The following is a 27,998-nucleotide window of genomic DNA, read 5'->3' on the forward strand; positions in this document are numbered from 1 at the left end:
ACGAGACACTCAAGGCTCACCTGTTGAAAGCTTTTGAACTTTCTGAAGCTGAGCGGTCCAGCCGGCTTTTCTCTCTACAAGGCCTCGGTGACAGTAAGCCGTCTGAACTTATTGACAGGATGCTGTATCTCCTGGTAGAGCACAAGCACGACTTCCTCTTCATCCAACTGTTTCTGCGACAGCTGCCTTCTCAGGTACGGGCTGCTTTAGCCAACACCGCTATCACTGACGGTCGTGCTCTTGGCCGAGGAGGCTGATAAGTTTTTCCTGGCTGGTCAACAGCACTGCGCGGCCGCGTCTTTTCCCGGTTCGGTTGGGACTCAAAAGTGACCGTCCCCCTCCTCGGCGCGGATTTCCTATACGCCTATGGACTGCTGGTGGATGTCAAAAACCGCCGCTTAATCGACGCTGTGACTTTCTGTTCGTATGGGTGTACTCTCAGCGGAGCGGACTCCATCAGACTGTCTGCATGCTCTCTGTCACAGACGATTTTCTCCGGCTTCTGGCTGAGTTCCCGGTCCTCACGCAGCCCACCTTCTCGTCTTCCGCTGCCAAGCACAGAGTGGAGCACCACATCGCCACCACTGGTCCACCAGTCTATGCTCGGGCTCGGCGCCTCGACCCGGCCAAGCTCACCGCCGCCACGGAGAAATTCGAGAATATGGAGCGTCTCGGCATCATTCGCCGCTCCAACAGCTCGTGGGCTTTACCCCACCACATCGCCCCGAAGCCTGGCGGCGGGTGGCGCCCGTGCAGTGATTACCGTCGACTCAACAATACAACGACACCGATCCGCTACCCAGTCCCACACATCTAGGATTTTTTCCGCCCACCTGGCTGGAAAAGTCATATTTTCCAAAGTGGACCTCGTCCGTGGATACCAACAGGTGCCAGTCAACCCACTGGATGTCCCCAAAACGGCGATGATCACCCCATTTGGACTGTTCGAGTTCCTGCGCATGCCGTTCGGCCTCAAGAACGCCACGCAGACATCCCAGCGCCTCATGGATTCGGTGCTACGGGACCTGCCTTTCGTTTTCGTCTCTCTAGACGACATCCTCTTCGCCAGCACCTCCAAAGCGGAACACCTGTCCCACCTCCATACTCTTTTCGAGTGGCTCAGCCAGCACGGGCTGATCGTCAATCCAGCCAAGTGCCAGTTCGGGCTGACCACCATTGACTTCCCCGGACACTGAGCCACCAAAGACGGGGCGGTACCCCTCCCGTCAAACGTGGCCGTCGTGAACTTCCCGCGACCGCTCACAGTCAAGTCCCTACAGGAGTTCCTCGGCATGATGAACTTTTACCACCGCTTTATCCCCCCGAGGTGCTGAACTCATGCGACCACTGTATGAGGCCCTGAAAGGCAAGGCCACCAAATACAAAGTGGACTGGTCCGCGGTGAGGGACAAGGCATTTGTGGACGCTAAGAATGCTCTGGCTGACGCAGCAATGCTGGCGCACCCATCACTCAAGGCTCTGATCGCCATTACTACAGACGCTTCGGACTACGCAGGCGGGGCAGTGCACGAGCAGTGGGTGAACGGGCTTGGCAGCCGCCCGCTTTCTTCAGCAGACAGTTGCGCTCCAGCGAACGGAAGTATAGCGCCTTCAATCGGGAGGTCCTCGCTCTCCCGATCGAAGGTGCCATACGCCGTTTGACACTTCCGTTCCCTGCTGGAGGCCCGCCAGTTCGCTGCGTTTGTGGACCACAAACCACTGATATTCGCCATGGCCAAGATGGCTGAGCCGTGGTCTGCCCGTCAGCAACGACAGCTCTCCTACATCTCGGGGTTCACCACGGAAGTACATCATGTTGCTGGCAAAAACAACCTCGTCGCCAACTGCCTCTCCCGGGCCATTACGGGGGCCGTCCACTTGGGTGCTGACTATGCCCGCATGGCAGCTGACCAGGCCGTCGACCCGGATGTACAGGCTTTCAGGACGGCTGTCACAGGGCTGCAGTTAGAGGACGTGGCTTTCGACGGCGCTGGCACCACGTTCCTGTGCGGCGTCTCCATGGGCCAGCCCCGGCCCCTCATTCCCACTGGCCGGAGGCGGCGTGTTTTCGGCGCTGTCCGTGGCCTCTCCCACCTTGGCAAAAAGCCGTCTCAAAGACTAGTGGCGGCCACGTTTTTTTTTGGCATGGGCTCAAAAAAGACGTGAGAGACTGGGCTGACACCTGCGTGGAGTGTAGCCCGGGCGTTCACCGGGACCTGGGTCATCCAGTTCGGCACCCCATCTGACCTCTCCTCAGATCGGGGATCACAGTTTGCGTCTGAGCTCTGGAACGCAGTCGCAGAGAGCATAGGGGTGACGCTCAACCGCACCACTAGTCCATGGGCCAGACGATATTTCGGTACACTCAAGGTGGCAAAACTTACTTATAATTTTTGAAAGGATCCATGTCTGTAGATGATATTTTGGTATGATAACCATTCCTGAGTGGCAGCTGTATCACAGTTATCAGCTCATGAAGTTAACCACCCCCTAAAGTAAATTGCATTTTAGACGCTGGTGCATATCCTGGTTTAGCCTCATGGTCAGGACATTTTTCAATGTTCTATAATATTGTCTTTGGTATCATTTTAAAGGGGACCTTCTTAGCTTTCATTCAAGCCCTGTTGTGGATATTTCTCACAAATATAGAGGTCACTTGAGCTCTTCAACCCGTCAATAACACACATCTTTCTGCAATTTTCGCCTAAACTATATACTTTCTTTTAGCCCTGTGGCATCTAGGAATATCAGGGACACAAAACACAAAAACTGGAATACTCACAGGACTGTAAAGATTCGGGAAATGTATAATATACCCATACTATTTCATTGTGTGAGGTGATTGTGAGCCTTAAATGAGAACTAGACCAAAGCCAGTTAGGTCACAAACTGGTCTCTATACATTTGTTTAAATACACAATCAAAATACATGATAAAAAGGAATACCATAGTGAGGTAATGAACTATTTTAATATTTTAAACAACATTGACATTTACATATACTTAGTCAATGATACATGTAATCCCATATCATTATTGGGTATATGTAATGGTAATGGGTAGGGTAATGGGAATATGTGAATATGGTTACATTATTGTTATCAAGCTCTGGGTAACCAAGTCCAGAATCAACATCCTGTGCATCAATAGACTACTACCACAGTAATACCATCAGAATCATCACACTGTCATTCATCAAACTGCTCGTTTCTCTCATCATCTGACTCCCCAAGTTCAAAGTCCAGTTCTGGACCATCCTGCTGTTTTTGGTTACTGCAGGTCTGTAACCTGCACATGTCTGTGCATGGAAGTCCATTTGACAGGCACATGCAGCTTGGCATTTTGCATGAATGCACACACTTGCATGTTAGCATTTCCAAGACCACATCTGGTGCAGGTGGGGAGCGCATCCAGTAAATGGCCAGCTTGCCTTCATCGTCTGTCCATCCATACTCAGTAGGGCTTGGCACCACAGGGTTAGCCTGCAGACAGCACTTCCATATTGCTGCCTGATAGTTGGCTCGTTGAACATGCATAAAGAGACAGTCTCTACATGGTGGCAGCTGGCTGGACTCAACCTCTCCCCTTTTGGTGCAGAAGAGCTGGTAACGCAGTTTGTTCACCCCAGCAGTGCTGCTATTAGCAACATACATCCGACAGGTGAACTGCTCAATTTTCTGGAACAGCTCATCACTCACATTCCATGTCTGTCCCAGTTGACTAAAAGTCTCTTGGCAGGAAGTGTGCTTTCTCACTATCTTCAGGGCATTCAGCTTCCCTCGAACAGCGAATGCACTGACAGTGTCGCAGCCTGTGAAGGCATGTAAGCCAATTAGGCTGTCACAGATGCTGTCTCCAAGTGAACTTGCCAGTTTGGTGATGTCGACAAACCGTGTGCGGTTCTGAGTCCCACACTTCTGGTAGATGGGACAGGTGATGTCCTTCTGGAAGCCAAGACAAAGCACCATGACATCAGTGTCCTCAGCTGTGATGATAACTGACTTTGAGCCCGCATTTGCTGCATGCAATGCATGCAGCAGCAGACGGGTGTCAGCTTCTTCATGTGTGGAGTGCAGTTCTGCTGCTTCCTCACACCCATCTTCTGTCAACTTGTAGCAGGTTTCCTCACAGGTCATGTACAACACCTTGCCATGCAGCATAGCTCTGTATCGTGGGAGTTTCCACTCTTCCACCAGAAACTTGATGAGACTGGTCTTGTTGGAGGAACTGCACAGAAATTTTCTCCACTGCTGGACGTGGTGTCCCCCTGCAAGATTCTTGTACTGGAGAGTGATGTCTCCACCCCGGTTCAGTCGTTCAGCATCTTTGATCGAAGTCTGGTGATAGACATCAAAAACAACATCAATCCTCCCACTCTGTGCTCCCTCATGGAGGACCTGGGTCAAGGCTGACTCTGCCACCTGTGCAAAGGTTTTGTTGTTGCCATTCATTTTTTGGACCAGGCTCATCCCATCAATGATGGAAGTAGATGGGATTGGGATGTCTTCTGCAGGAGATACATTCTTTTCAAGCTCTCTGGCAAGTGCAGCCTTGTTTGTTTTTCGTAAGGACCCATCAGCATTTGCCAGTGCCCATGGTAGTGGGCCCAATGGGTAGGCAAGGACATCCTTCAGATTCACCTTCCTGCTTTCAGCCACCAGGATCATGTGACTGAAAATGTTTCTATCTGCCTTCAGAACCACATCCTGTGCTTTCTTTCCATGAGCTTGTTTTGTGCTGACATTGGAGAATGTTTTCAGACTTTGCTTGGTCATCTTGTCGTGGAATTTCACAGGTGGTGGGTCTGCATCTAACCTTGTTTGCTGGAATGCTTGGTAGGCCTCTTCTCCTTTCTCAAGAGCTCTCAAGAGATCTATGGTCACATCAGGTGGAGCCATGTTGCCAGTGGAGAGGCTAACCAAATCAATCTCATCAGGGGACATAGGATTGAGCCAGTTATTCTCCATAAGGTCCATGAGAGACTGGACATCTGCTTCATCTCTCTTGATCCTTGGACTCTGTAGATCTGGATGAGACCATTTGCACCTGCCTTGACCTGTCAGGTCTCTCAGCTGTCTGAGGTACATGCTTCTATACTCAGCTGTGAGATAATATTTGGTCACAGCTCCTGGCTTCAAGCTGAATCCCTTTGTCCTCCAGCTGTTTGGGTGTCTTTGTTCACCGTTTCTTCTATAGCTTGGTCAACAGGGATTCGGCCAAAGGGATTGGTGGAGCCCAGTTGGACTGAGAAGTCTCCTTCCATGAATTCTGTGTACACATCTGGGTGTGTGATGGGCAGCTCAGACATCTGGGCGTAGTAGTAGGGGAGGTAGCGTGCATAATTCATCCTGTCATAAGCAAAGCACCATGGGATCATTGCTCGAATGCTAGCCAAGTGTAGCATCCAGTCTCCCTCTCTGGATGCTCGGATGAGCCCCAACAAGATTTCAACCATGTCCAAATAGGACATCCAGAAGTTCGAAAGGGTGCCGTTTCCACCTCTAAGGAACTCACGGTAGACTTCAAATAGATCCATGATGCGTGTACAAGAGCTGTTCTCGAGGACCTCCTTCAAAGCATGTTGTGAGACTTCTTTCCCAAGGCTGTCAATGGTCTTCAGTGTCTCATTCAGGTGAACCATGTCATTCCTGTGAGTTTCTTCCAACCAGGACAGGAAACCATTCAAGGTCAGTCGCATGAGAGCCTCATACAGGAGCTTGTGTAGTCGCACTGCCCTGTTGTACTTGCGGCCATCCATAACACCAGCAATTGAGCCTTCTGCAATCATGCCAGACTCAATGCAGAGGTCTTTGAGTCCAGCATGTTGGAAACACTTTCCTATTATTGCCAGCAGTGTGCAGATGGTGTGGAATACCCCAAGCCTAACGATGATATCATGGAACTTGTCATGGTGTTTCCATGTGATCTCGACAGCCTTCGCATACAGGGCTTGGTCAAAGACACAGACAATCTTCCTCAGGCCTAAGCACTGCATGATGCTCAGTGACTGGTTAAGCACCTCGTTGACAGTAGACATTTGTGTCGCTGGAGCATTGATGGTAGGCAGATAGCCTATATTGTCGGGGATGACCGTCATCTCTCCTCGAGTCAGGATGTTGAAGCCTGTCCAGCTGCTGACTGACTGTTCTTCTTGTTGTGACATGCGTGCTAGGACCCAAAGAAGGTTTTTCTCTCTGGCAAGCTTAGTATTGGCTGCAGTATCGGCATCTGACTTTTTGCTTTGTGGTGGCCCTACCCGTTGTCCAGCATTGTAAGTTGGTAACATTGGTGGGGGTCCATCAATGCTTCTCTTCTTTGTTTTGGGAACAGTGGGCATGGGTTGGACAGGAAGTGGGTTGACTGGCTTTGCTTGCACAGCAATCCCATTGACTCTGTGAGATGTTCCCTCACCACTGACAGTTTCTTCAAGACGGTCGATATTGTCCCAGGCTAAAGTTGTGAATATGCCAGGATGGATGTTAGCTGGAAGGGCAATGCCACTCCCTGATGATGAGAGTTTCTGGAGACACAGGGCAGTGTTGATCTCTTCCATCTGTGAATAGGACACACTGTGACCAAGTCGGTTGAGGATGTTTATCAACTCTACATTTCCTGTCAACGATTTGACACTGAATGGCAGAACAATGTGCTTGGAAGGCTTGGTATTTCCACATGTCACTGCATATACTATGTCATGGCCAAATGACTGCAGAAGGCACTGCACTCTCTGGGATGCATGATCAGGATCATTTGAGCCTGTGAGTAGAGAGTACAGGAAGATAATGAGCGACTCTGGAATGGTAGGACATTCTGCTTCTGGTTTGACTTCAGGCGGCCAGGTTTGAGGAACATCTTGACTTTTAATGTCTGCTCTCAATTTGATGGCTGCTTTGGCTATAACATCTTGTGCACTGACACTTTTCAGGGTCTGCAGCTCCCTTTTGAGAGACTGATTTTCTTTGGCAAGTTCCCTCATGGACAAGTTATCGGGATAGAGGAGGAATTTTCCTTTCTCATCAGGGAATATCTGCAAGGCTCTAGCAAACTCACTCTCCAGGTTTCGCCTTATGTGCTTCTTGGTTGATTCCTTGACTTGGGCAATGCCTTGGGAGTTCATTGAAGCTACCAGTCTAGAAGAGAGATCAGTCATTGTCATCACTTGAGGATTGCAAAAAAGCTCCATCCTGATGAAGAGGAACAGCTCATTGTATGCCTTATTCACAGCAGCTTCATACTGGGCTGCAGCATCATCATCTTCATTGCTGGCAACCTCTCCTTTGGAAACCTCTTCTTTGGTGTAAAGTCTATAGCATGACCTGTGGTAGTGCCCTTCAGCTGCTACAAGGTCTCTACTCACAATGGCAAGGATTCTGCTGTCCCTTTTCTTTGTGGCTGCACTCCTGATCTTTGCATCAGCTCGCAGTTCTCGACACTGCACCAGTACTTCTCTCGTATTCTGTCTCTTGGAATATTTGCTGTTTTTCTGACAAAATATGCACTCTGCATCATAAGTCCTAGATGTACTTGGAGCATGTCGAGCTACTCTCTTAGATTGTTTCTCTTCAGCAGAGACACAACTTTTCTTTTCTTTTGCAAGGAGGCCATCAAGAATTTGCTTCATAGTGAAGATACTGCGACACTTTCTGTGGTAGTAGATTGCTGGAATCTGTCCCTCAGGAATGTCTTTTGCCAGTTTCAAAACTGGTGCATGATTTCGTATCTGAGCTGCCCTGAGCAGAGTTCTCCATGAGTCGACACTTTGTAGTGAAACCAGCTTATCTGTATCATCAGAACAGTGGATAATGCACTCCACCCGTGGGCGCTTTGGTATTGGGTAAAAACTTGCTTGTTCACCAGTGGCCATATTCAGTCAGTTTTCACCTGCCACATACAAACAAATACATGTAACTTAGGTGTATGAACACTACTAAAACAAAGTTTAATTTGCTTCACCAGCGTCATATTACCATTATTTATCTTACATAGCCACAAATAGATACATTACCTAGTTGCTATGCAACAGCTGTATTTTGTCCACATGAGGCCGCTAAAATCAACACAAGATGAAAGTTCCTCGTAGCCACTTTAACTAATCATATTAACATATACATTAAAAGAACATGCTAACATTATGGGAAATTAGCTTACAATCTTCTCCAGAGTGAGACAAGAAGATAGATACCAGTTTCCTCTATATGTGTTTAGTAGAAAGCTATCTGGCTGCACGTTAGCCTAGCTTAGCACAATGAATGGAAGTACACAGTACTGGTTATCCTTGGTTGTTGGCCAACTAAGAACTGTCCCAGAGTTTAAGCTAGGCTAATCAGTACCAGGGGTGTTGAAATGCTATATTTGTAAAAATCTGGGCAAATACACAATCGTGAGAGGCACAGAAACAGGTTTCCTGAAAGAAAAATGAAATAGCTGCTCATTTGGAAAGGTTATCATGTATTATTTTACTTCTGTTAGTGTACCAAATAAAACGGCACCAGTGAAGTTGTGTCACCTTGGGTGATATCGATATCTGGTCTGACCCATGGACTAACTGGCTTTGGTCTAGTTAGTTTCTTAGTAATAATGCCCTTCTAATTTAAGGTTCACAATCACCTCACACAATGAAATAGTATGGGTATATTATACATTTCCTGAATCTTTACAGTCCTGTGAGTATTCCAGTTTTTGTGTTTTGTGTCCCTGATATTCCTAGATGCCACAGGGCTAAAAGAAAGTATATAGTTTAGGCGAACATTGCAGAAAGATGTGTGTTATTGACGGGTTGAAGAGCTCAAGTGACCTCTATATTTGTGAGAAATATCCACAACAGGGCTTGAATGAAAGCTAAGAAGGTCCCCTTTAAAATGATACCAAAGACAATATTATAGAACATTGAAAAATGTCCTGACCATGAGGCTAAACCAGGATATGCACCAGCGTCTAAAATGCAATTTACTTTAGGGGGTGGTTAACTTCATGAGCTGATAACTGTGATACAGCTGCCACTCAGGAATGGTTATCATACCAAAATATCATCTACAGACATGGATCCTTTCAAAAAATTATAAGTAAGTTTTGCCACCTTGAGTGTACCGAAATAGGAAATTTTGGGCTCTGGCCCATGGACTACACCGCGTACCAACGGGTTGCGTGAGTGGTTTCATCGCTCTATGAAGGCCGCTCTTAGGGCCAGCCTCAAGGATAGCAGCTGGGTCGACAGGCTCCCGTGGGTTATGCTGGGCATCAGGACCGCCCCTAAGGAGGACCTCCAGTCCTCGTCCGCTGAACTGGTTTACGGACAGCCGCTGCAGGTCCCAGGGGACTTCGTCCCCAACACCGCGGTTCCCTGGTCTGCAGCCCATCAACGGACCACGCTCCTGGATAACGTCAGAGCTTCCGCACCGGTCCCCACTTCGCAAAACGACCTCCAACAGTCTCACATCCCCGGAAGTCTGCAGTCGGCGGAATACGTTTTCATCCACCATGACGCCCACCGTGGACCCCTGCAGCTTCCCTACGACGGGCCATTCCGTGTCCTGGAGACCGGGAACAAGCATTTTGTGATGGAAGTCGGCAACAAGCCAGAGCGTATTTCAGTGGATCGCCTCAAACCGGCTGACCTGGACTTGGACCGACCTGTTGGATTTACCCAGCCCCCACGGCGGGGGCGTCCTCCTACCCTGTCCTCACCCCCCAATAAGGCCCCGAAGGTTGCGTGTTCAGATCACGTCGGGGTCACCAATGTGGAAATTGCAGGAAAGTAAAGACGGACAATTTCTCTCATTGACTACACGAACGCGTGGGTCTTTTTTCCCTCTACAAACCAACAGCCCCAGCAACTTGACGCCGCTCCAACCAATCATCACTGTAGCTCACCCTGTCAACCCGGAAACACGATATCTTAAAGAGACTGATTAGTGTTGTTCGAATGCTCGACTTGGACTGGGTAGACGACAATTTTACTGACTGACTGTAGGACCATGACTTGTTATTTGTGTGTCCCAGAGTGACCTCGTTAGGGGAAACCATTGTTTAGCAACCATTGAGGAGGGGCAGGATAAAGGATCACTCCTGGGGTCATGCGGTGTTATAACATGTTGTTATAATGGCACCTGTCAAGGTGGGATATATTAGGCAGCAAGTGAACAGGAAGTTCTTGAAGTTTATTTGTAGGAAGCAGGAATAATGGGCAAGCGTAAGGATCTGAGTGACTTTGGGTGCTGGCATTCATGTGGATGTTACTTTGACAGGTACCACCTACCTAAACATTGTTGCGGATCAAGTACATCCCTTCATGGTGTACTGATGGCAGTGGCCTCTGGTGGTTTTAATGTTTTTGCTACTCTGTGTGTGTGTGTGTGTGTGTGTGTGTGTGTGTGTGTGTGTGTGTGTGTGTGTGTGTGTGTGTGTTGTTCATGAGATACATATTGAAGTGGTCACTAAAGTGCTTGCGAAATGTTACATTATTATTGTCAAATCTAATAGATAAAATATTTTAGGTTTATTGGGTGACTGTCTTCGCTGAGTTTGTTGAGCGTGTTTAAGAATATCGCCAGTGCTTTTTTTTTCAGTTGTGGCATACATGTTCAACGCATGTATTTAATGGAAAAGATTGCGACATTTATTCATTTTAAATCTTAAAAATGTTAAAGTTTACAGCGCAGCGAAAGTCAAGATAATCTGAAACGCTCCCCGCGTGCGGCAATGACGTCGCCATTGTTTACTTTTCATTAAGCCCCGCCTTCTTCTGTTAGCAATTTGTGGCTAGCTGGTTACCTTGCGAGGTTTCTTGATCCGAGGCTTCTCCAGACACCACCCCGGGTGGAAGATTGTGTTGATTTTAACCGGTAAGTTAACGTTTATCGTACCGCGAATTAAAACCATTGAATCAAAAAGGGGAGTCCGGATAACTCTTCCATCGCCGAGTCGTCCGCTACGCTGGCGTTAGGTGAGGCTGCGTCTGCTACAGGGTTAGCTTCTGTCGTACTGTTCACGTTAACCTCGTGCGGTTCGGTTTACGAAAACGGTTGTTTTCCCTGTATGTAGCTAAACAACAGCAAAACGATTTGATCGCAGAATTAGCTGTTGAGTTTGTATACTGGACAGCATTGTATTGTACCATCTCCCCCCCCATTACGTTATGCTTCACGTTTCCCCTATTTCTGCTCCAACTTGACGCTGGGAGTCGTTCAATAACGCAAAACCTGGGTTTATTCAAACATACGAGGCTATTGATAATGACCACCGTGTCTGTTCGTGTGGCATAACGCTGATATTATGCTCGGTTTTTGGGGTGGGGGCTCAGATGTAGTGTGGTCAGATGGAAGGCAGTCTTATCTTTCTACAGCCATGTACGTTACATTAAACCTGAATATGTTCGCGGAAAGACTGGACTTGTTTTACTTTATTTTGATATCCTTTAGTCCTAGATTGATTCAGCAATGAAGTGGTCTTATGGGGGTGGGGGGTGGGGATAACATTTAGTATCCGAAAGGACACGTTCACAGTGAGATGCAGTTTTAGCTCTCTGAGTAGAAATGAGAAGAAATGTTCTTCTTCCCATTCTCCTTTTAAGCCTGTTCTTTATAATTTACGCCGAAACTGGTGACGATCGGGACAGTTGTCTGGAGTGTAAACATCGGGGTATTGTTCAAATTGAAGTCGTGAGAGACTGGATCTTGCCTAAAGAGATTCTTGCCCATTGACTATTCTGAATATTCACTGACCCTCCGCTTGATCGCCTACGAAATTGGACAGAACGATTGTGAGCATCCTAAAACTAAACAGTAATCCAGAGGTCTGTATTTTGTCAAGGAGAACAAAGTGAACCGTAAATGGTGGGCAATTATGTGCTTCCAACCGCGTAGCCACGGGTGGACCCGGATGTGCCTGTGCCATCTACATCACAAGCTGTACACCTAGCATAATAATAAAAATGTATGAGTTAGCTGAAAATTAAAAAAAAATCTTAATATTTGTTGTTATTCCTTACACTATTGAAATTGATGGGGGGGGGGAGGACATGACAAATAAAAATAAAAAGTTTTTGTTTTTTTTGCTTACCATATGATGATTGGTCATATTTTTTTTGAGTGACAGTGCATTTCGCCAATGCCAGATTGTGAGCAGCCCCTCCTCTCTCACTCGGTGTACAGCCCGCACTTTGCACAGAGGAAGAGAAGGAACAGAAGCCTACTTTCCGTTAGCTAGCTGCTTGAGACGTTGGTTAAAATAAAAAGCAAGGCAAAACAAAGCAGTTTTTGCTTTAGTTTGTCACACACAAAAAAAGACGTCGTGAGTAGTAGGAGGAAGAGAATTCAGCTCAAGTTCAGCCATCATTCTCAGCAAAACGTGTCAAAAGTAATTGTGCACGGTAGTTTTCAGTCCACTAATTTAAATCCTCGAAAGAAGCTTTTCCGTGATGCTTAGGATGTCTAACTCTTCGAAAAAGGAAAACTGTCATTTGATTTTTTTTTTTAAAGCGTACTCGGAATTTTTTTTTATTCTATGAAAAAGTACTCACAGTGGTGCTTGTGAGCCATGGGTCAATAAAAATAAAATGAGCATTTCTAATTTTCTCATATTGTTTAGCCTGTCCAAAAGCAATGAAACAATACAGATGCCACAAATTGCAGCCCAGGTTTTTATGAATTGTTATATAAATGTCAAACTGAGAACTACTGAAACATCTACTGAAAATTACCCTTTGAGTGGGCCCCATCCACCACATCCGCAAAAAAAAAAACAACAAGAAAAGCTGGTTGTTTTTTTTCTTCCCAGACCCAATTCTAAGTCAAAATAATCAAAATGCTCAGGCTCGCAGCTGGTTAACACAGAACATGTCTCAGTTTTAATTGGCAAGATGCAGACTTAAATTAGCTATCAAGATTGCTGAAGTGTATATGTATGTGACTCATCATTGTCACCCTCTATCGGTTAATCAGACCCTAATCTGTATCAGAGATTTGCATTTTTCTGAAAGTATTTTCCCTCTTCTCATGCAACATTCAATTGCTGACATGTCTTGAAACAATGTGTTTGGTAACATGGCGAGCTGAAGCATCACTGGGCGCCACAAACAGCACCAACATATAGCTAGTCAATTATAAATAAAGAAGAGTCACGGGAGCAGCCACAGGTTTTGTTTGGACTAAAGTAAACCACATTTTACCTTTTATAAACTCCTTTTATGACAAAAAACCCCTCTGTGAACCATATCTTACTACTAAAAAGTAGCGTTTTAGAGTAATTAAGTCGATTCTTAGTGATTTTGCCAAGGACCATAAAGTATACTGAAATTATGTGAGGTGGCATAAGACTACCAGAATATAAAACAGTAAATTTCTGCTTGCTATAGTGCATAAACCACCCTCAGACTAAAGTACCTCCATACATTTGAAAACTCAGGACTCATTATTTTAGTTGTTTGTTTTACTTGCATAAAGGTAACTATTTCTGGTAAGTCATTTTGTATCAATCTTACGAATCTGATTTGGGTATAGTGTCAGTGTGTTGGGTGAAAAAACTGCTAACGTTGAGAGTACAGGAACTTCCTGATTTACTTGTGAGTCATTTGTCAGATTTAGCTAGATTTGCAGTAGACCGATTCTCATGGATGTTCAACAGTCACTGTCTGACAGATTCCCTCTTACGTCAATGATGTCAGGCAGTCCATGAAAAGCTTGTATCATTATTCTTGATATTCTTGAGACAGGGTTGGCCGTGTCTGCTCTGCGTAGACTCACCCACCAACAATTTCTATTCTATCTGTAGATTCCCATCTGCTCACATTAACTGTTTGCCCTCCTTTGTTTACTTTTGTTTATGCTGCTTAGCGTCTGACTCAAACACTCCCAAGCTGTATACATAAAGGTCTACTTTTTCATTGTACTACCTGCCAGAGCCGTTTATCGTACCACCTGGTTAATGGTAAATTGCTCCAGAAGGAAGATGTGTTTGCACATAAACACAGACACAGGGCCCCTGTGTTTACAGTAGTCATGGCAGCAATCACTTATTCAACAAATACTCCTCGCATGTTCGTCTCTCCCTTATAGGAGACACTGTTTATCTTTGTGGGAAGAGCAGTTGTAGTTTTAAAGTTGGAGTGCTCTGAATTTTGTCGTTCAACAGTACAGCTGAACTGTTTTCCCAATTGAATCGCTCCATCATCGGCTTACTCCGAGGACACTGTCAGAGCAGGCTACTCATTTAACTTCTCTTCATGCAGTCGCCCCGTCTCATAAAATTCGGGTAATTCCAGCATTTGTCAGGAATCATCCGACAGGTGGAGGGAAACATAGTCTATCTGCTGGCTATATTTCAATGCGTTGTGCAGATCATTCCCGTTTTTCATATGCACTTATTTCCTTTCCCAGGTCAGTGAAGTCCAGATGCATGAGTCTGGGTCAGATCAGACGAGCCACACCAGCCCAGCTATACAGACAGAGAACGGGACTTTTACTGAGAATGAGAGTCGTCTGAGCAGCAGCCAGACCCCTCCTCCAGAGGCGTCCTGGGTCAACCCTTCCCAGCAGCACCAGGTCAATACTCTTTCGCCAGTTTATCCTCCATCAGATCACCATTACGTTTAAAAGTGTCATTTGACGATGATGCGTTTGGATTTTCTTTCTTTCTTTTTTTTTAGTTTAGGCAAAATTTAAGTTACAAACACATTGCATGCGTTATTCTTTTTATCACGGCCAGATGGATTTTGTTTTCGGTGCAAACATCAGCAAGTCGAGACACTCCGGTTGATGGCATTAAGGGACAAACCCTGGTGCCCGGATCTCTGGTAGCGAGGGATGAGGAAGAAACTTTGTTGACATAATTGCTGCGTCAAGAGTGGTTTCATGAAGGACGTGGGCAAATATTGTGGCTCATATTTATCAGCACTTCATTTGCAAACCAATGTAAATACAAATCTCGCATAGTCACTTGATGTGCAGTTTACCATCAGCTAATCAGCCTCGAGGTTTGCCTCGAACTGGAGCTGTAGTTATAGAGCCATAGTTTTCTTGCTTGAGCACAAGTAACTGAGTTGTCTGTCTTACAACATTAATTGAACTGCCAAAAATCCTGGGTATAAAATCCTTTATGTGAAATTTTTCACATGGTAAAGTTTGCATCAGACAATAGCCCTTGACAGTGGAGTCGACAGCCAACACTACAAGTCACTTGTGTACTTCAGAGGGTGTGAGACCCGAAACGTGACGTGCCAACACAGAGCAGTAGGGGTAAACTGAAAATGGACCATATACATACACTACCGTTCAAAAGTTTGGGATCACCCAAACAATTTTGTGTTTTCCATGAAAAGTCACACTTATTCACCACCATATGTTGTGAAATGAATAGAAAATAGAGTCAAGACATTGACAAGGTTAGAAATAATGATTTGTATTTGAAATAAGATTTTTTTTACATCAAACTTTGCTTTCGTCAAAGAATCCTCCATTTGCAGCAATTACAGCATTGCAGACCTTTGGCATTCTAGCTGTTAATTTGTTGAGGTAATCTGGAGAAATTGCACCCCACGCTTCCAGAAGCAGCTCCCACAAGTTGGATTGGTTGGATGGGCACTTCTTGCGTACCATACGGTCAAGCTGCTCCCACAACAGCTCAATGGGGTTCAGATCTGGTGACTGCGCTGGCCACTCCATTACCGATAGAATACCAGCTGCCTGCTTCTGCTCTAAATAGTTCTTGCACAATTTGGAGGTGTGTTTAGGGTCATTGTCCTGTTGTAGGATGAAATTGGCTCCAATCAAGCGCTGTCCACTGGGTATGGCATTGCGTTGCAAAATGGAGTGATAGCCTTCCTTATTCAGAATCCCTTTTACCCTGTACAAATCTCCCACCTTACCAGCACCAAAGCAACCCCAGACCATCACATTACCTCCACCATGCTTAACAGATGGCGTCAGGCATTCTTCCAGCATCTTTTCATTTGTTCTGCGTCTCACAAACGTTCTTCTTTGTGATCCAAACACCTCAAACTTGGATTCATCCGTCCACAACACTTTTTTCCAGTCTTCCTCTGTCCAATGTCTGTGTTCTTTTGCCCATCTTAATCTTTTTCTTTTATTGGTCAGTCTCAGATATGGCTTTTTCTTTGCCACTCTGCCCTGAAGCCCAGAATCCCGCAGCCGCCTCTTCACTGTAGATGTTGACACTGGTGTTTTGCGGGTACTATTTAATGAAGATGCCAGTTGGGGACCTGTGAGGCATCTGTTTCTCAAACTAGAGACTCTAATGTACTTATCTTCTTGCTCAGTTGTGCAACGCGGCCTCCCACTTCTTTTTCTACTCTGGTTAGAGCCTGTTTGTGCTGTCCTCTGAAGGGAGTAGTACACACCGGTGTAGGAAATCTTCAATTTCTTAGCAATTTCTCGCATGGAATAGCCTTCATTTCTAAGAACAAGAATAGACTGTCGAGTTTCAGATGAAAGTTCTCTTTTTCTGGCCATTTTGAGCGTTTAATTGACCCCACAAATGTGATGCTCCAGAAACTCAATCTGCTCAAAGGAAGGTCAGTTTTGTAGCTTCTGTAACAAGCTAAACTGTTTTCAGATGTGTGAACATGATTGCACAAGGGTTTTCTAATCATCAATTAGCCTTCTGAGCCAATGAGCAAACACATTGTACCATTAGAACACTGGAGTGATAGTTGCTTGAAATGGGCCTCTATACACCTATGTAGATATTGCACCAAAAACCAGACATTTGCAGCTAGAATAGTCATTTACCACATTAGCAATGTATAGAGTGTATTTCTTTAAAGTTAAGACTAGTTTAAAGTTATCTTCATTGAAAAGTACAGTGCTTTTCCTTCAAAAATATGGACATTTCAATGTGATCCCAAACTTTTGAACGGTAGTGTAGTTTAATCCATCCATGTAATTTCTGTTGTGAAAAAATGTTGATAATAATATGGGTTATACATCCGTTCTTATAGATATGTCCCCTAAATTTTATGGACTTTTTTTTTAGATTTACAGTATACCTTTGAAGTTGCATTTGAGTCACAGTATTTGGGCCATACAGACCATCCCATTCTGACTATTCTGGTAGAGTTTTATACCAGTGAAACTTGAACCTGCTTTGTCACTAAATGTCCACTTATAGTGAACGGAAGAAACACTCCTAAAGCCAGGACGGGTGACTGGAATATGCCAGTATATTTTAAATGATAGTGACGGGTGTGAGGAACTGACACATTATTTTGGGGGGGGGGGGTACCATTTTTTGGCCGTATGGTTGTTGTGGGGCCTTAAAATGTGTTGAAATTTTGAAGGCTGTTTGCAAAGACAGGGAATCTAATTTGTCTTTTCGTTAGGTCGGCGACTGATATGATCAAGGTCATGAATCGTGAAGGTTTGGGCTGATTTGTTCTCCCCTAAATTGGGTCTCAAACCTCGAGGTTTTGTTACAGCTATCTACTTTTAAATGTAGTTTTAACAAATCAAAAATAAACGACATAGGACATCTGGGTAGTGTAATGGTCTATTCCGTTGCCTACCAACGTGGGGATCACCGGTTCAAATCCCCCAACTTGGTCGGGCGTTACTACAAACTCAATTTGCCGTGTCCGCGGGTGGGAAGCCAAACATGGGTATATGTCCTGGGCACTGCACTAGCACCTCCTCTGGTTAGTCAGGGCGCCTTTTCGGGTGGTAGGGGGAACTTGGGGGAATAGCATGATCCTCCCACACACTACGTCTCCCTGGCAAAACTCCTCACTGTCAGGTGAAAAGAAGTGGCTGGCGACTCCACATGTATCGTAGGAGGCATGTGGTAGTCTGCAGCCCTCCCCAGATTGGCAGGGGGGGTGGAGCAGCGACCGGGATGGCTCAAAAGAGTGGGGTAATTGACCGGGTACAATTGGGGAGAAAAAGTGGGGGGGGGGGGTGTCAATAAATAAATAAATAAACAACATAGGCCAGTAATGATACATATACATAGAGAGTTACTAGTAGCTATGGGGAGTCACAGTTAAGGGATTGGTCATGAAATATTACATTTATATCCTGAACTACACTCTGTGCACCATTTTTGAGTTGTGTGATGGTATGTCCATACTCAAACAAATGATGTTGTGTATAGAAAAACAAATGTTTACTGTCTGAGTGCTTTGCTTTGACTTTGCAGCTTTTAACCCTACACCTGCCCTGCAAGCTGCATTTGAACATTAGCAAAGACTTGTAGTCCCTTAGCCCAAGTCTAGCTGCCATGTCTTCCTCAAGGTAACCAATGGATGGGGTGTATCATGCAGCTGCCTTAATTTGATTAATCTGTAAGTCAAATATAATTACATTACTGACATGAGAAAGGTATTTGCAAGTTCCGAGCACAGTATCGCTTCTCTGCCATATTTACATTTTTTACACACATGGATGATCCTGGACACTGTTCAAATGGGGGGATTGACGCACTCTTGACACAGCTGTGTTTTGTTCCCATATGAGGGAGAAGGGGGGGGGGAATAAGAAAACTTTACCTCTGAAAGTCATCTGCCTCATCCTCCCCAGAATGCAGTGTTTGCAGTCCTATTCATATTTATGTTGAAAGAAGGGGACAGCGATGGGGGAGATTAAGTTTAAGCTCTCAGCCACAGCGAGAGGGGAAGGGGTGGTGGTGGTGGTGGTGTTCGTGGTGTGTGTGTGTGGGGGGGGGGTGGGGGTGCAGAACTCCTGCTGGGGGAGGGATCAGTGTTGTTTTGTCAGTTTTGTTCCTACTCGCATCAAGAAGGCTAAGCGAGGCTCTGCCGTACCAGCAGGCACAGCACTGTTCCTCAGCAGCACTTGCTGCAGCGCCGCTTCCCAGACACACACTTTCTAATGGAAATGATCAGGTTTGTCAGGACTTCTGCTTCTTTCTTGCTTCTTTTCTTTTTTTTTTTTTTACTTTTCTAAGATCCTACCTCCCCTGCGAGGTATTTTTAATCAGGCTATTGTGATAGACTTGGTTGAAAGTTGTGTGTGTGTGTGTGTGTGTGTGTGTGTGTGTGTGTGTGTGTGTGTGTGTGTGTGTGAGAGAGTGAGTGAGTGCATGAGAGAGAGAGTAAGAATACTACCTCTGCATAAGCATGTCTTGACCCAAGTGTGTGTGTGTGTGTTTGTGCATGCTTGTGTGTGTGTGTGTGTGTGTGTTCGTGCTCTGCATTTTTTGCATTTATGATTTTTTTATTTTTTTTGTTGTCCTTTTTCTGTCAAGGCTCATCATTACCAAAGCATGTTGTTGCACTCATGCATGATGCACCACTCGGTACCATGCCACACACATTGAGGTTTCTTAGAAAGGACATGATGTTTGTTTTTTCAGCAGTGCTCACCAACCTTTTTTCTTTTTTTCCTCTTATTTCACTGTCAGTCAACTCAGAGTTCACAAGACCTGTCTTGCGGGAACAGCTCTGTGTTTACACTCCATCGCTCACTAGTATGACTTTCGACAATAACAACAACAGAGGATGTTTGGACTCACTGGCTGCCATGGCAACGGGGATTAGGCAAGGGCTGTTGTTGTGTCGTCGGTGTCCGCAGGAAAAAAACAAAAAAACAGAGAGGGGGCCGAGCGGCTCTGTGTGTCGGGGCACGGGTGTATTTTCATCGCGGCGGCGGCCACCTCTTCAGCATTGCGTTTCATGAGAGGAGAAGGGACCGACTCAGGAGCAATTCGTCTGTTATTGTTAGCCCAGAGCCCTCTGTGAAATTCTCCGGCAGTTTGTTTACCCAAGCCGAAGCAGAACCGGCCTCAGAGAGAGATGTTTGTTTGTGGTTCAGACCTTAATTAAAATACGAGTCTCGGGTTCTGTTTTCGTAAACACGCTCTGTGTGCTTTTTCTTTTTTTTTCTTTTTCTTCTTTTTGCCTCTTTCTTTTTAATTCATTATTTATATCCCTATGCAACTTTGATTGCTCTGTTTATGTTTACGGTAAACAACCCCTGAGCTGGGAGTGCCTGACAGGGAGGGGAGGGGGGGAGGGGTGTAATTGCTGGATGGTTTTGCAGTGGTGGTGGTTGTTGTTGTTGTTGTGGTGGTGGTGGTTGTTGTTGTTTTGGAGCTCCAAATCCCTGAGGCACCCGCTGTTGTTGTTGTTGTTGTTGTTGCTGCTCGCTTTGTTTGTTTTATTTTTAGTTTCAAAAACGGCACAGTCGAGTTCATCTCAACTGACCGGTCTGCTGAGCGGAGGCCGGGGAAAAGAAAAAGTGGCAATTCAAAGAACATCCACACCGACCTGCGGGGGTCAATAAGGAAATTCTGTTTTATTTCTACCCCGGACACTTATGTGTTTTAACTCAAAACCGTTCCCAACAGATATTGGACCCCCCCCCCCACCCCCAGGTTCTTTTTTAATCCCAGCCCCTCATCATTCAGTCGAAACTCGGGGTGTCTGGCTGCCCTCCACCACCAAGTAGTCCCGTGCAATGAATTGGCCATATTTGAATGTGAGGAACAACTGCGAGGATGTTGGTTCCTATTTTAGTTTATGTCATGCCTGAGTTGAAAGAGTCTATTGGCTGTTTATACACTCCCTCAGCATCCCTTCAGAGTCTCTGATCTTGATGGAAGTAACACACACACACACACACACACACACACACACACACACACACACACACACACACACACACACACACACACACACAATATCTTGTGATACGATTTGTTTTTCTGCTTGTTTATTGCTGCAATTCTCATGCTTTCTTATTTGCTGCACAAAGCCAGATGTGACAGACTTGTTTTGGTAAAAGGGCACGTTAAATTTATTAGATTCGATTTGATGTGGGGGGTGGATGGGGGTGGGGTTTTTTTTGCCTCTGGCTTCCAGGGAGTGGTTTGTTTTGTCCTTGGAATGGAGTTTTGTTTTTACTGGTGTGCATTGGTGTGTGGTTTACTTAGGTCCCAGTCTTGCTGCCCGTGATGACCCCTCCGGCGGAGGTCCCTCAGCAGCTGCAGCCCACGTCACAGCAGCCCATCCTCAACCCGCAGCAGCTCCAAGCCCTGCTGCAGCAGCAGAAAGCACTCATGTTACACCAGGTAATAGGTGTGTGTGTGTGTGTGTGTGTGTGTGTGTGTGCGTGCGTGCGTGCGTGCGTGCGTGCGTGCGTGCGCGCGCGCGCGTGCGTGCGTGTGCGTGCGTGTGGTCAAATAAACATACTTGCCTGCCGAAATCCACATTTAATTCCACGTGTTTTTATATAAACGTGTGTATTTCTCATCTCGATTTACCCGGCATGTCTGCAGCAACAAATACAAGAAGTCTTCAAGAACCAGCAGGAGCTCAATATGCAACTGCTACAGCAGAAGAGCGCTGGGCTTGTCGGCCAGGAGGTAAACTTTAATCATCTTTATCGTTGGAAGAAAAAAAAGCCAGTCAGTTTAAAGACTTAAATGCAAACACTGTTGTTTTGTTTTGTGTTTGTCTTAAAAAAGAAAAAAATATGCCATGCGAATATCAAAGAAAAACCACAAATTTCATTTCCTGGTTTAAAACCAAAGTGATACCAAGTTCCTGAACAAGGCGGGGGCATGTTCTCTGTCACAATTTAACCCTGGGGTTTGGGGGTTGCTGTTTTGTATGAACCAGTTACCAATCAGCCCAAACAACAAATGCTTCTTCTCTCTGGTGGGAAACGGCTGTTGACATTTGCTTTATTTGATTGACATATGAGCCCCCCCCATCTCCCCAGTTGACAGCTCAGCAGATGGCCATCCAGCAGCAGCTACTTCAGGTCCAGCAGCAGCATCTCCTCAACCTGCAGAGACAAGGCTTGCTATCCGTCCTGCCCACCAGTCCCGCTGCTGTAGCCCAAGGTGTGCTAATGCTTCTTTGCTCTCTGATGTGTTTCAGTTTTGTACCGAGTTCTCAGAAGACCAGGGTGTGTTCAGCATTTCCATTAAATAGCAGTGTTGTTACATAATGTGTTTTTATCGGCATCTTACCTTCACTTGATGTCGCTTTCGGAGCGGTAGCCCACTTAAGCCAGATGTGACGCAAGTGTGCAATTGTAAGGGCTTTTATGTGACGTTTATGAGCATGTGGCTTACTCTAAAATCAACCTGGACAGTCTGTACAATGCTTTTACAAAATGGTACTTGAAGAAAACCCCTGTGGTCTCAAACTGTTGTGGTTTAAATGTAGAAACTGTAGGTGACACCTGGGCACACCTGGTGTGCCGCGACACACGTTGGCGACCACTGATGTATCATGTATGCATCTAATTACAGGTTGTGAGAATGGCGTCAGCCTGACTTGTGGTGGAGAGACCAGAGAGTCTTCTAGTCAGCAATACACCATCAACGGCCATCACACACTTCTGAAGAGAAAAGAAAGGTTAGTCCATTGACTCTGAGAAACCTTTGGTTCTTTCGGATATTTTTTTGTTGGTTTTGTTGTTGTGGTTTTTCTGAATCCTGTTCTGTTCAAGTTTAAACAGTGCAGTCTTTCCACACAACAGATGTAGTGATGTGTCACTGACAGCCTACTGTTTTATCCCTTGAAGCGGCACTCTGGATGATTACACACAGAATACTCATCCTCTGTATGGAAATGGCATGTGTAAGTGGCCTGGCTGTGAGACGGTCTTTGGGGACTTTCAGGCATTTCTCAAGTGAGTGGTGAAGTCCTTGGGTTTCCGTAACTGTAATCCAGTCTGATGTTTATTCACGTGTCATTTGGCATGGCTGTAATAAGCACTCAGAAATGAAATATGCATTTTTCATCTTTCTCATTAGTGTGCATGCACAGAAAACTCCGTAAACATCACTCTTGTGATGAAAGCTCACTTTCATAGTTATGATAGATTGCCATATATAATTACTTGTGAGAGTTAAATGCTGGAGGCCATGTCAGTGTATTTCCATAAATTTCACAAGGATGTAGTAAGACAAGTTTTCTGCCATTGTGGTCCAAGCCGTATCCTGTTCCATGCCATCTTATATGGAGTTGTTGTCATCACAAGACAGCTGTTTTCTTAGTGGAAGTCACATCATTCCTCATGTGCATTTTTTTCTTCTGCCATAGTATGCTTTTTTTCTTTCACTACGAACACAATTCATGAAACAGATTGCCAAATTATTTCTTTACATTTGACATTATTAAAGTGTTTTCTGTCTTAATTTTGATGTGTGTCTCTATTTAACCACAGTGAGGATAAAATATAGATATCAGTAATTGCTTGTACTGCACACCTTCCCTTCCACAGCCATCAAGCTTTGTAACAGATGGTATTACCAAGACATGGTGATGATGATGATGATGATGATGATGATGTGCGTTTCTGACTTTAACGTGTCCATCCACAGACATCTGAACAGCGAACACACACTCGATGACAAGAGTACAGCACAGTGCCGTGTTCAAATGCAGGTGGTCCAGCAGTTGGAATTGCAGGTACTTAGTTTTATTAATTGTTTACAATTAATAAAATAATAATAATTAATAATAATAATTAGGTTTACAAGATGGTTGTGAGACCAACTATGTTATATGGTTTGGAGACAGTGGTACTGATGAAAAGACAGGAGGCGGAGCTGGAGGCGGCAGAGTTGAAGATGCTAAGATTTTTATTGGGAGTGATGAAGAAGGACAGGATTAGGAACGTGTATATTAGAGGGACAGCTCAAGTTGGACGGTTTGGAGACAAAGCAAGCGAGGCAAGATTGAGATGATTTGGACATGTGTGGAAGAGAGATGCTGGGTATATTGGGAGAAGGATGCTGAATATGGAGCTGCCAGGGAAGAGGAAAAGAGGACGGTGAAAGAGGAGGCTTATGGATGTGGTGAGGGAAGACATGCAGGTGGCTGATGTGACAGAGGAAGATGTAGAGGACAGGAAGAATGATGATCCGCTGTGGAAACCCCTAACGGGAGCAGCTGAAAGTAGTTGTGGTAGTAGTAATAGTTTTATTACTTGTTTCTAGTGTTGTAAGGTTACCCATCTGTAAGTTTTCCATTCAATTCTGCAGGAACCCCCCCCACCCAAAATTGAATTTTGAATGATGGCACCTCCTCGTTATATACAAAATGGTTCTCAGTATGAATCGTTTTTTCATGTAACATGAACCATAACTTACTTGCTACCACATAATGTCAAGTCAAGTCAATTTTATTTGTATAGGCCAATATCACAAATTATAAATTTTCCTCAGTGGGCTTTACAGCAACACAACATCCTGTCCTTAGACCCTCTCATTGGATAAGGAACAACTCCCTAAAAAAAACCTTTAACGGGGAGAAAAAATAGGAAGAAACCTCAGGGAGAGCAACAGAGGAGGGATCTCTCTCCCAAGACGGGCAACGTGCAATGGATGTTGTGTTTGCACAATTTACAGAATCCAACATTGAAAAAAGATAAACAGAATTATAATGTTTGTTTTGGTGCTTCTCTTTCCTACATAGTTGAGGAAGGACAAAGAGCGACTTCAAGCTATGATGGCTCATCTCAAATCCTCTGAGCCCAAACCAACTGCACAGCCTGTAAGTACCTGCCATGGAAATATGCCTACATTTGAAGAAACTTTTTTTTTTTGTCCGTTAAAGTAGTTATAGATTCAAATTTTTCTCACATAACCTTTTCCCAGGTGAATCTGGCACCCAGTTTGTCCTTCTCCCAGGCAACATTGCCGAAGGGACCACCTCCTATGAGCCTCTCCCAGAGTGCCACAGCCCCGTCCACACCACTGACACCGCTCTCCGAATCCCCCTCGGTCCACACTCCCAATAGCATGTACACTGGAATCCCTGTACGGAGGCGATACAGCAGGTCTATGAGCCAAGGTCAGTTAACAGTTAGATCATAAAGATAAAGCCCAACGGACAGCTTGCTCCCTCACACTGTTGCTCACATGGCTGTCATCTTTTACTACTCAGAAGACCTGATCTGACTTAGACCTCTAAGATGCAGTGCAAAATGATGGTGGTGATGTCAGATGTGTAAACACTGTTTGTTTTTACCTCTCAACAGATATCATTGACAATAAAGATTTCTACCTGAGCACAGAGGTCAGACCTCCATTTACATATGCTTCACTTATAAGACAGGTAAAGTCCAATTTTATCATTTACTGTTAAATCTTATTTCTTTCAATGGCTTACAAATGTAACAGTGCTACATTTGTCAAGGTGCAGATCCCTATTATCCACTAATTTTCCCGTCATTTGTTTTCTCTTTATCTTTTGCAGGCGATATTTGAGTCACCTCGCAGGCAACTGACACTAAATGAGATCTACAACTGGTTCACAAGAACCTTTGCATATTTCAGGCGTAATGCCGCTACTTGGAAGGTATTCACCTTTTTTGCTTTGAATATGCTTGGATACCATGTATAAGAATATCTGCAGATAACACGGATATTGTAATATTGCATATTTGCATTAACATTTTTAATTCAAGCATCATATTTGTTTGATAATTGTTTGTGTTGCTTTTGGTCACACCAAATCTCTTGTCAGTGACACACTTTTATTTTACTCTTTCCCTTTTTTATCTCACAGAATGCTGTGAGACATAATCTCAGCCTCCATAAGTGTTTTGTCCGTTTGGAAAACGTGAAAGGAGCCGTGTGGACGGTGGATGAGATTGAGTTCCACAGAAGAAGGCCCCAGAAGACCACAGGCAATGGGTCGGTGTAACACAGTCCCACTCTTCAATATCAGGAGAAGTCATTTGGCTGACATTTAAGTGGACGTCCCAGGGACACTTCAATGTTGTTGTTGTTATCTGACAGAACAGAATATTTACAGTAAATATGTCCTCTCGAATGGAACCAAATAAAGTACAACTTTTTTTTTTAATATATTTTGCTGTCTCAGCAGATCTCCAATGCTGAAAAACTCCCAGAACCGTTATAGTCAGAGCTCAGCCGGATCTGCCCCCCAGGTACATGATCTCATGCTGTATGGTGTTTTGGAAAAGCTGTATGGTGTTTTTGAAAGATGAAATGATGTATAGTTTGTGTTGTAACAGAACTATGGTTCAACAGCAGCAAACACAGCTATGCATTATTACTTTTTATTTGGCAAAAATTAGAACAGTTTTAAAAGCAAGACGCCAAACTGCAGACGGCTAAATTTCTCCTGATATTGCAGTAGTAAACTTGAAGCTCTTTTTTTCGTCAAACATAGATTCCTTTCTAGGGCGTCTGGGTAGCGTAGCGGTCTGTTCCGTTGCCTACCAACACAGGGATCACTGGTTCGAATCCCTGTGTTACCTCCAGCTTGGTCGGGCGTCGCTACAGACACAATTGGCCATGTCTGTGGGTGGGAAGCCAGATGTGGGTATGTGTCCTGGTGGCTGCACTACCGCCCCCTCTGGTTGGTCGGAGCGCCTGTTCGGGGGGGAGGGGGAACTGGGAGGAATAGCGTGATCCTCCCACGCACTATGTCCCCCTGGTGAAACTCCTCACTGCCGAGTGAAAAGAAGCGGCTGACGACTCCACATGTATCAGAGGAGGCATGTGGTAGTCTGCAGCCCTCCCCAGATTGGCAGAAGGGGTGGAGCATCGACTGGGACATCTCAGAAAATAGGGTAATTGGCCAAGTAAAATTGGGGAGAAAGGGGGGGGGGTCTATAAAAAAAAAGAGAGAGATTCCTTTCTATTGGAAATGTTTATTTTTCTGTAGCAGTGGTATAAATACAAAGAATGATGCTTCCCCCCCAGATCGGCAATCCAGACTACAGCATCCCTTTCTATAACAACCCATCCTCCATGGGCAGCATCCCCATGCACTCCCTGCCCCACATTCTTCAGGAGCAGGTGAATGGGGCCTTTGCCTGCGGCACTGGATACCAAAGTGACAGCAGTGCAACACAGTCTCCACCACAAGGCTTGTAAGTGTCACATCCATGGCTTAACATCCAGCCTGTTCACCGGCTGGTGAATATTTAACCTCACATATTCTAGTTTATTTGGGTCGGTGGCAATGTAAAGAAGATCCAGTCACAGACTATGTGGTATCCGCTGTATCCAGATAATACTTTTCTTCAAATTATTTAAGTATATTTTCCTTATGTTTGTTTATCAACCCAGCATTAAAGAAGAGCAAGAAGATGAGGAGATTTGTGAGAATTTTCACTATGAATCTCCCGAGAGCACGGACGAACAGAGTCACAGCCCAGAGATGAACCAAGAGGAGTATAATGGCAGCCCGGAGAGACCAAACCTTCATCTTGATCGTGTGCCTTCTCTCTGACGATGAAGTCTGACTTCTCTACTACAAGTCACCACCCACCACCGCCACGTTCACAGCCTTGGTGACTCTTAACAAAAAGACTCAACGCATCGCCCTTCACACTCATAGCCAAACACACATTTCTTCTTGGGGGATTACTTTTTTTTTTTTTTTTTTTTGCATTGGTCAGCATTTCATAGAATATTTTGAATTTTTCAGCTGGCTCACAGTTCTTATCTGTATAGCAGAGTCGGACCACAAGAAGGCTTTTGTGAAAGTGTCTGTTCTCCATTCAAAAAAAAAAATAATTGTCACATTTTTCCTTGATCGTCTTTTATACCTGTACACAGGAAGGACCATGATGAGCAGAGAAACCAAAGGAAAGGGAATATTTATGTTTAGCACTTCACAATGAGAGTTTTGCCTCCTCATGGTTGCTTGTACACTATGTTTGGGCCACATCGTCTATTTTCATTCTGGTTTTGTTTTGTTTTTGTTTTTTTTTTCCCTTTCATTTCCACATGCTACTAAAATCTGTTTGTAGAGGAAGTAATAATGTTGCTTTAAAAGACTTTAAATGTACACTGCCAATGTGATCTGGGTTATTTCTACCTAACATATAATCAATTGATAAAAAGAAAAGAATAAGTAACCTATATTTGTTTGTCTTTTTTCACCCCAACCATAGACATTGCTGAATTTGCTCGAATTGAGCTTGTAAAAGTAGATATCACAGCGTTATTATGATTGTAAACCAATACATCACAATCAATAATAAATTCCTGATGAAAAGTTTGTGTTTGTGTGGGGGACTCTGATTTATCAGGAG

The 27,998-nt window shown here is 44.8% G+C and overlaps 1 protein-coding gene across 3 annotated transcripts; it reads left to right on the plus strand.

The window, feature by feature from the left end:
• Positions 1 to 10,731: 10,731 nt before the first annotated feature.
• On the plus strand, positions 10,732 to 27,956 carry LOC130107343 (forkhead box protein P1-B-like). Of its 3 annotated transcripts, none has more exons than XM_056273890.1 (16): positions 10,732 to 10,841; positions 14,373 to 14,537; positions 20,896 to 21,033; positions 21,241 to 21,327; positions 21,687 to 21,810; positions 22,225 to 22,330; positions 22,500 to 22,607; positions 23,302 to 23,389; positions 24,398 to 24,475; positions 24,580 to 24,775; positions 24,963 to 25,039; positions 25,181 to 25,282; positions 25,493 to 25,620; positions 25,811 to 25,877; positions 26,659 to 26,828; positions 27,028 to 27,956. In XM_056273890.1, the coding sequence occupies exons 2-16, from the start codon at positions 14,388 to 14,390 to the stop codon at positions 27,188 to 27,190; spliced, it is 1,782 nt and encodes a 593-aa protein (XP_056129865.1). In that variant the 5' UTR covers positions 10,732 to 10,841; positions 14,373 to 14,387; the 3' UTR covers positions 27,191 to 27,956. The 3 variants fall into 3 exon arrangements, with proteins under 3 accessions (XP_056129865.1, XP_056129866.1, XP_056129867.1); XM_056273891.1 differs by having other exon boundaries at positions 10,828 to 10,942; positions 25,814 to 25,877; XM_056273892.1 differs by lacking the exons at positions 10,732 to 10,841; positions 14,373 to 14,537 and adding an exon at positions 18,754 to 18,847.
• The last annotated feature ends 42 nt before the right edge of the window (positions 27,957 to 27,998 follow it).

This window comes from Lampris incognitus, chromosome 2, assembly GCF_029633865.1.
Source record: "Lampris incognitus isolate fLamInc1 chromosome 2, fLamInc1.hap2, whole genome shotgun sequence".
Lineage (NCBI taxonomy): Eukaryota > Metazoa > Chordata > Actinopteri > Lampriformes > Lampridae > Lampris > Lampris incognitus.

What these genes read in the sequence shown, in the direction of transcription:
- LOC130107343 (XM_056273890.1), top strand. Translation starts at nt 14,388, where the DNA reads ATGCATGAGTCTGGGTCAGATCAGACGAGCCACACCAGCCCAGCTATA. An exon ending in TCCCGCTGCTGTAGCCCAAG is followed by an intron (nt 21,811 to 22,224) that starts GTGTGCTAATGC and finishes ATCTAATTACAG; the next exon opens with GTTGTGAGAATGGCGTCAGC. An exon ending in CCAAACCAACTGCACAGCCT is followed by an intron (nt 24,476 to 24,579) that starts GTAAGTACCTGC and finishes ACCTTTTCCCAG; the next exon opens with GTGAATCTGGCACCCAGTTT.